This window comes from Geospiza fortis, unplaced genomic scaffold (genome assembly GCF_000277835.1).
Source record: "Geospiza fortis unplaced genomic scaffold, GeoFor_1.0 scaffold26, whole genome shotgun sequence".
In the NCBI taxonomy this organism is placed as follows: Eukaryota; Metazoa; Chordata; class Aves; order Passeriformes; family Thraupidae; genus Geospiza; species Geospiza fortis.
The window spans coordinates 766068-774942 of record NW_005054425.1 but is presented as its reverse complement, the minus strand read 5'-3'; the positions used below and the strand labels follow the sequence as shown (position 1 = coordinate 774942).

The window sequence follows — 8875 nt, the reverse complement described above, 5'->3', positions numbered from 1 at the left end:
ATTCCCACAGCTGCTACTGCTGGAACAGCCTCAGCTGCACATGGCATCTCCTACCTCTGGCCTTTCCAGTCAACCACAGCCACACGTGCTGCTGGAGTTCATCTCCTACTGTGTCACACACCTACATGCCCCAGGAATGTTTGTTTTCTCCCACTAACTGTAAAGGGAATCTGGGGGACCTGTGCAGCACAGACATCTCCATCAGGGCATACGTAAACACAGCTGAGCTGAATCAGAGGGACAGATTTTATCTCAGTGTATCTCAGTGCAATGTTCTTTTTAGGATGGAATTCATTTTACAGAACACACTGTGAGTGGACACACTCTGCTGTGTGTCCCTGCAAACACACTGGCATGGGCTGAGATTAGTACTGAAGAACAAGGCTGAGACACTGAAGAGACAAGTAGAAAATTATGAAACTAAATTTAACCTACAAGCCAGTGACGATTCAGTTCAAAATCTTCAGACAGAGTAGGGACAGCAGCCTGGGAACTTCATGGAACACCTAAAAACCAGTTCTTACACCCCCACCATCACCACCATGTGAGAGCTGCCCACGTGGAGGGCCAGCAGAGCCCAGTCCTCACTGACCTTCTGCGCTCCCTGGCCTCCTCAGCCGAGAGGTCCTTCCCCAGGCAGGCAGCCCCGGCATTCCCGGTGCCGTTGGCAGCGCCGAGCACAGCATGGTTTGTGATTACACCTAGAGGGGTGCTGCCACAGCTGCCCTCTGTGTTTTTCTCTACAGCAGAATCACTTTGTTGCCTGAAAGGGGCTCTGAAATAGAGAAGACATATGGAAAGCAAAGCAAGTGAACTCCAGTGCTGACCAAGCCCAACCTCCTCGACGGAGCATGGACGGTTCATCCTCCTCGCTTTACACTCATGTGTTTGTAGAGAACAGCCACAGTAAAATCCATTTTACAAAACTTGGAGAAGAATGAGCAGGAGGAATTAATAGCCTTCACATCCTTGTTAGTAGCAAAAATGATCAGAAAATGTACCTGGTGAAAAAGCAGAAGGAAGGAACTCCAAGAGCTTGTACACTGAGCACCCGAGGGCAGCCTGAGCACGCGCTGTGTCACAGGGACAGAGGGCACAAGGGACACACCGCGGGCTGTCACCTGCCTGCCAGCCACACCCACCACTGGGACTGTCCAACACCACCATCCTGGGATTGCTTATCATTGTGGAATTGCTTATCAGCACGTCCCATGTGGAAGCATACCTCCAATCCCTAATCCACTCCAGAACTTCCAACCCAAACGCTGACTTTTGGAGCATTGTCTCTGGGAGCCATTACCTGGTGCTGTGGCAGGCTGGAGCAGGAGTGTTCACACCGAGAGAGGTGGGGCAGCAAGAGACAGGATGCCACGGGGTGCCCGGGGAGGTAGATGAGCCAATGGCAGTGGGTGAGGTAGCTAGAGATGGACTGCGACTGGCTGAAATGTAGGGACTGCTCAGGTCACTACTTCTACCAAAGGAAGCACTGTAAAACATCACAAAATCACGTCCTTCAGAGCACAGTAAATACTCAACAGCACATCCCACAGCTGGGCTGGCAGCTGGGAAGGGAGCAGGCACCATAGGGCAGCAAAACGTGTGCAAGGAGATCAGAGAGCAGAGGAGCTGCTGCTGGTTGCCCACACAGGCCAGTGCCAGCAGAGCCCTGCTTAGCCAAGCCCAGCTCAGTTCCAGCAAGAGAATAATGGCGTGGGGGTGAGCTCGGGAGGATCAGGGAAGGAAAAAACCCTGCTGCAGTGAAAGCAGGGCATATGGAGCACCCTGTGCCCTGGGCAAAGGCAGCAGCAAGGATGAGGATGCTTAAAGCAGGAAGGGAGAGAGTGACAAAAGCTGGTCTGGCTGCATGACCCCTGAGGATGTCCAGGACTTCCAGTTTTAAGAACTTATTTCCAGTGGCTTAAAGTTTTGGCAAAGATGATCAGTTCAGACTTTAATTCTCTTTAAGACATGCTTGGCACAAACTGTATTTCTGGAAAATAGCTAGCACAGCTGTCCAAAAATATTCAAGAACGAGTAAGGGAAATAATATCTTGTCAGTTTAAAGCAAGCCCTGAAAACCAATCTTACTGAAAAGCTGTGTTTGTGTTCATATTTTGGAGAAGATGGAGGAGGAAAGAAAAAGGGCTCTTATACAAGGATGGACCTTATCACTTTTTCAAAGAAAATCCAGCCTAAGGGGAGAGAAAATCTGCCCTAATGGGACAGAAAATCCATTCTAGTGGGGAAAAGCTGCATATCTCTGAAAACAGAGTTGATGAAGTCTGGCAGAATCTCCTTCTCACACATGTCCAAGCCCTGCACACAAGCTGCTCACTGCCTGCACAGAGCAATCCAGTGGCTCCCAGGGCCCTGCCACACCTTTCCCAGCGCCTGGCATGCCTGGTTGCTACTGGTCAGACTGGACTGTGTGAAGGATCAAAGGCTAGGAAGGCTGGAAGGCTGGCTGTCACTTTCTGCATCCTAATGGCTCCCAAGGCAGGGCACATGGACCAAAGTGGTTGCACAGGAATAAAAAGCTGACCTAGAGGAAAGAAGCAGGCTAGGACAGAGCTGCAGGTTTTAGGGAAAGCCAGGGAATGAAACTGGAAGTCAACTCTACAGTAAGAATCCAGAGAGCAGCCCAAGGCTGAAACAGCACTGGGCAGGGGCAGGAGCACAGGCAAGGACAGGAGGCCAGAGAAAGGATCCAGTCCTGTTCACCCAGGCACCCAATTTACAAGCCAGTTTTATATGCCAAGGCCCCCAGCAAGCCCAGCATGAGCAGCTGGTCCCTGGGGAGCCAAAGGACAAAAGAGCATCCTGGAAGGCCTCCACAGGGAGGAACCTCCCATTTGGGCTCCTCAGTTGATGGCTGCCTGCCATATCCAGGTCACACAGGAACAAGCAAGTCATTGTCACCAGGTAGCAACCTCTGCCAGACCCTAAAGAGAGTTTTCTCTGGAATGCTCCATGCCTGGAGCATGCAGGAGCAGGAAGTCCTGTTGGAAGCAAGTCCCTCCCTTCTTGGCTCTCTGCTCCAGAGGGAAAAGCCAAGGCCTGGAGATGGGCTGGGAGGAGGGTGGGAGTGGGAAGAGGGGCCCGGCTGGGGTGGGCGTGTGGAGCAAGGGCGGTGGAGCTGTGTAAATGAGTGTTGTGAGGAGAGGAGGGCAGTGCAGCCTGTGTCTGGGGAGGGAAGGAGAGGATCAGCAGGAGAAAAGGTGATGGCAGCCCTGGGGGAACAGAGTTGATGTGGCACCATCCTAGGAGAGCCCAAGGCAGAGAGGCTGGGGAACAAGGGTGGCTGCAAGAGAGAGAAGGAACTTGGTCAGGGAGGGAGGATGCAGGAGGGTCACCAAAAAAGCCCAGCTAAGGATTGTTTTTCAGAAGGGAAAGGCAGTGGGTGAGGAGGATGGAAGCAGCACCAGGTGCCTGGGAGAGCAGTGATGTGGGGGATAAGAGGAAAGGAGGAGGAGGAATGGAGGAAGAGGGCACAGGGATGGCACTGTGCCAGCTCCAACACACATGGGCAGAGAAATGTGGTGCTGGGGCACCAGGAACAGCCTCCTGCTCCAAAGGGAGCCAAGGCACTGCCCCCTCTGCAGGAATCCACCTCCCAGCCTGTCCCTTGCATGGGTGGCACTGCACAGTGTGAGGAGCACTCCAAGGCATTTACACCATTGTTCACATTTGATCTGAACTGGACCAGAAAATTGCAATATAAAGGTTAGCCAGGGAATCCTGTTAATTAACAGCTGAATCCATAGCAGTCTGTGAAAGGGAGGACTATGAAATTATGCTGAATAATTCAACGTCAGAAATAAAAAAAGGCACTGACACACTGCTCCTCATTCTCTAACATTATCACAACAGAACCATCAGGGAATGAGCAATGAAATGTAAAGCAACATTTCAAAGCAATTAAAAAAACCTCAACTTCTGACTTTAAGAAATACTTTAAAGGCATTAAAAACTTTTACTTAAGAACCTTCACACTCCTAAAAAGCTTCCACATGTGGTAATAAAAAAGGTTTGCACAAAGCACATAACTATTCTTTAAACACACTGCCATGGGGTATTGCAGAGATCAAACTAGGATTTGGGTATGGAAGTTGGCTGCAGTGGTGGCTATTAAGAACAATGGTTAAATATAACCCCTGGCTCCTCAATTCCTGATTGCTGGAAGCAAGGACAGCGTGGGAGGTAGCAAACTGCTCTGAAGTTATCCTGGCTCTTGCAACTTCTCCTTCACAACCAAGCTGCTGTCAGCAACAGTCTGGGCTGCAGGGACTGCTGTCCTGGCTCACTGCAATGGCTTTTATGTCACCAGAACCAGCAAGGAGGTATTTACAGAAATGTGAAATGAAGGAGAAACAGTGTGGCTGAAGGATTTCATTCCAGTGTGAGCCCCTCCTGGGAGGCAGCACTTCTGGCTGATGTCAAAGGCAGGATGATGAACTAACCCAACCTGCTATGCCAGTTTTCCTCCACATCCTTTCATTTACAATCAAAGTGACCTGGATTTTTGAAGGCCAGTACACACTAAAATGGACACCAGAATATTAGAGCAGGGTTCTGTAGATTTCTGGGCCAGTGGCACACACAGAGAAAGCAGGACAACTGCCAGTACCACAGCAGAGAGAGCATCAATATATGCTTCAACTAAAGCTGAAGATCATTTGTAACATTGCTGGAAGTTATTTTATTCCCTTTTATTTAAAAAAAAGGGAAAAAAAAGAGAAAAACCCAGCTTTCCCCCCATCTTAAGATGATCTGCTGCTGCAATTCATTCTATGTTTGGGGTATCACATAAAGCACTTAAAGAACATAACTAAGGGTTAGAAGGGAAAGGAATTGTTCCCTGTGAGGGTGGTGAGGCCCTGGCACAGGGTGCCCAGAGAAGCTGTGGCTGCCTCGTGCCTGGAAGTGTCCAAGGCCAGGTTTGTGGAAGGTGTCCCTGCCCAGAGCAGGGGGTGGAAGGAGATGGGATTTAAGGTCCCTTCCAACCCAAACCAGTCTCTGATCTTTATGGAGATCAGTCAAATGCTGAGGCAAAGGGGAGCTGCAGATGTGTACAGTCATCCCCTCAGTGACATCCAAGCATGTCATATTCCCTTGAATTCTCCCTCTCTAAGAAGAAGCTTTCACCTTTTGGAGGTGGGTTGAGAGTTTTGCTAATACCTGGAAATGACAAAATGTTTATGTCTAACCAGGTTCCTTTCCTCATCTTAGGGGTGGATGTACAAAGCTAGAGAAATCAAAAGTTCAATACAATTGTATTCAATTTCTCCGTGCTCTCCTACAGAAAGCTATATGGGACAAAGATCTAATTGATCATGGTTTTACTGTTTGTATATGAAATGCAAACGCATTGATCTCTCCTTTAAAAGCACATTTATTCTTACCTGACAAAGCTATTCTCTGTACCTGCATGTGAACCAGTCATTCTCTTATGAAAGGGCAGAATTCAGCCTTTATAACAAGAACTCATTATTAGTGACCTCCCAATGCAGCCTAAACCTTCCCCACTCTCTGTACAGTTTAACCAAGGAAATACAGTACAACTGTGTGAGTGCAACACTAAATCTGGTGCAGGATTAGCTGGGATAAACCAGCAATGTTTGTAAGATTGCCTGGGGGTGACTGGGCTGTCCTTCAGCTCAGGGAGCAGCACAGGTGTACCAGCTGCAAGGGACAAAAGTTTTCCAATGTAATCAGCTGCAGCTTGTCAGACCAGCTTCAGAGAGAGACAAGCCATGGAGGCTGGGCTGTCATCACGTCCCAGGATAGCTGTGAAGTCACCAGAATGGAGCAGCAGAGCAGAAGCTCCTGCTTGAAGGGGCTGCTTCACCTTTTGTGGCAATGAATCCGTACGTGCTCGGCAACTGGTCACACACATCCTTGAGCACCACTTACCTCCACAGAAACACAGCACAAACACTGGAACAAACTGCCTCTTCCCAAGTCTCTCAAGCAGTTGTTCTGACTTCAGGACAGTTATTTAGTTCAGGGTGTAGAATCTCATGAAACTCAATCTAAAACCTTAGGCTATTGCTGCTGTTGTCCTTAAGCAGAAACACAATGGCTTTGCAGTGTGACATGTTTATTACAGGCTGTTCTGATGGTCTTCAGAATCAGCTGAAATAAAGGTGAGGTGCTGGCACTGCTGATCCTCCTGCTCACATGAGAACCCAGCAATGCACTGTTTGCTCACCAGAGCAGGGCATTGCTCCAGCTCACTCAGAGAGAGCCCTGAGGCGGCACCTCAAGGACATGGAGCTGTCCCTGCCTCCCACAGGGGTCCAGGACACTGCAGGTACAGGTGTTCTGCCTGGATTTGCATTCCTGCCTCTTCCTGGCTCCTTTACCAATAATCAGCCTCTACAACTTCACACACACTGTGAACAAGCTGCTTCCTCACTGTCTTACAAAACAACAGTGGAAGCATCAGTTTTACTCCTTAGCAAGTGCTGTACATCATGCACAAGAGCACTGCCACTTTCTGATAATACTATAAACATGGACTAATAAAAAACAAAATTAGAGATAAGCGATAACTTACTCACCAAGAGCTATCTGAACAACACTTCTGGACTCCTATTACATTAATCTGTTTTTATGATCAATTTTGGTTTTATTCTCTAACCATAACACCAGCATTAAACAGAGAAAACTTTGCATTTGAATCATGTGAAGAAGAGTATTTAAATTCAGTACAGCAATTTCCAAATTAATAAAAATTATAGCCTTTAAAAACACTATTTAGCATGACAAATATCAAAAATCTTTTCTTTCCTGCTCTCAGCAGAAGAGGGTCCCAAGGCCAGTTACAGGACGCAGGAGGCAACAAGCAGGAGGCTGAGGTATGGGAGGCATATTAAGAGTGGTTCTGACTGCCTGAGAACCCATGGAAGACAGAACATACCTTTTCAAGTAGGTGGATACATAGGTAGTGGGTGCACCAGAGTGGGGAGCTTCGTTTCCCTTTGGCTCGTCCCTCCAGGGCTGCCGGGTGTAGGAGCCACTCCTCACCAGGTTCACAGCAGATTCCCTACAGCAGCACAGAGCACAGGCTTGGCTTAGAAAAACCTCTGGAGTCTGCTTTTGGTTCCTTCACAGTTTCACAACACATCCTTCCCTTACACCTACGTGCTTCGTTGTTCAGGTGACACAGCTCAGAGAAACACCTGCTCTGTCCTTAACATCAGCTCTTGCTCTTGCCAGCTCACTTAAGAATCACTGATGATGGAATGTTTTGCATAAAGAGGAACAAGATTCTTTTTAGTCAGAAAACTTGCAAACGAAATTCAGATTGTCCATAAAAGTAATTTAACATATTAAGTAATGTAATTTAATATTCTCATTGCTGTCTGTATTAAACAACAAGGTATAAATGGGTAGATATTGGAACTGCAGGGCAGCTTGTATTCTTCAAGGTATCCAGGCAAAGACAAAAGCAATTCAGCACAGCAAAGCCTTTCTCAAAATCATTAGGCTTGGAAAAGTCCTCCAAGATCACTGAGTCCAACAATTAACCCAGCACTACCAGGTCAACCACAAAATCATGAAGCAGAAAACAACATACAAAATATTTATAGTATCTAAAGCTACTTGACAAGTTATCAAGAAATTCCCAGTAGTCCTGTTTACCCTGGTTATCTGAAAACAGGGCTCTTTCGCTATGCACACTCTGGCAGTGTATCCTGCTCTCTGCTGGTGCTGGACAGGACCTGGAGCTTGCAATGCAGCACTAATCCATTCCCCTATCAGCAAGCAATTATTTCTCATTTACAGCTGTCAGGCCTAGACTGATGCTCTCTCAAGACACCTGTGGGTTCCAGAAAGGAAAACCCAAATGTTTTGAAAGGAAAGAATATTAGGAAAAAATCTGTACTACACAGCATGCCTGGGCACCATCTGCTCCTGAAGGCCAGTACTGCTCAGCCAGTCCACCCAGAAAAGGACACTGAGCTCCTACAGCGGGATGTGCCACTCACAGCAGCCTCTGCCAAAGCTTCTTGAGCTGATCAACAGACACAAACTGTCTGTGAAACTCTGGATCTCAGAGACTGCCTGAGAGTGAACAAGAACACAGCAGGGAGGTTCCAGCAAAAGATCAGGAAAGATTCTCCAGCTGTGCTGAAATTCTCACAGGGTGTCATCTGCCACAGCTCCTGCCCAACAATTACAGCTCACAGCCACTGCTCTGCATGTGCCTTTCCTCCTCTGTTGGGGAAGTAGCTGGAATGGAGGCTAAGGTAAAATTTTACTCCTTCTAGTACAAAGTGAATCACAGAATGGCCAGGGTTGGAAGGGACCTTAAAGCTCATCTTGTCCTTCTACCTGCCCAGGCAAGGACACCTTCCACCTGCCCAGGTTGCTCCAAGCCCCATCCAACCTGGCCTTGGACACTTACAGGCTTGGGGCAGCCACAGCTGCTCTGGGCACCCTGTGCCAGGGCCTCACCACCCCACAGCCAAGAATTCCTCCCCATTATCCCATCTAACCCTGCCCTCTGGCAGTGGGAAGCCATTTCCCCATGTTCTGTCACTCCAGGACCTTGTCCAGAGTTCCTCTCCAGCTCTCTGGGAGCCACTTTAGGCACTGGAAGGCCCCTGAAGAAGCTGCTAGAAGAGACCAGCTCCTCAAATACAACTAGAATTCCTGGACATACACACACCATTTACACCATGGTCAGGACCAGGGGCATTTACACACACTGACTGTAAAAACAGCCATGCAATGAAACAGTTCCTACATGGCAGAGTTCACAAGCTCGAGTGAATCTCAAGTGACAGAGGTGTGAACAAAGGGATTGAAGGTGACTGCTGAGCAAGTGATAACTACAAGTGCAGGTGGCAGCTACAAAATGAGGCAC

General features: G+C 48.2%; 1 protein-coding gene across 1 annotated transcript in view; it reads right to left on the bottom strand.

The window, feature by feature from the left end:
- Positions 1–1190: 1190 nt before the first annotated feature.
- LOC102035932 (protein phosphatase 1 regulatory subunit 12B-like) overlaps positions 1191–8875 on the bottom strand; it is a 32162-nt gene continuing 24477 nt past the window's right edge. Inside the window, exons 11-12 of the mRNA XM_031061739.1 lie at positions 6923–7048; positions 1191–1486 (exon numbers count right to left, since the gene is read on the bottom strand). Of these exons, the coding sequence (XP_030917599.1) occupies positions 1297–1486; positions 6923–7048 (316 nt within the window). The 3' untranslated portion in view covers positions 1191–1296. The remainder of the gene's footprint in view (positions 1487–6922; positions 7049–8875) is intronic.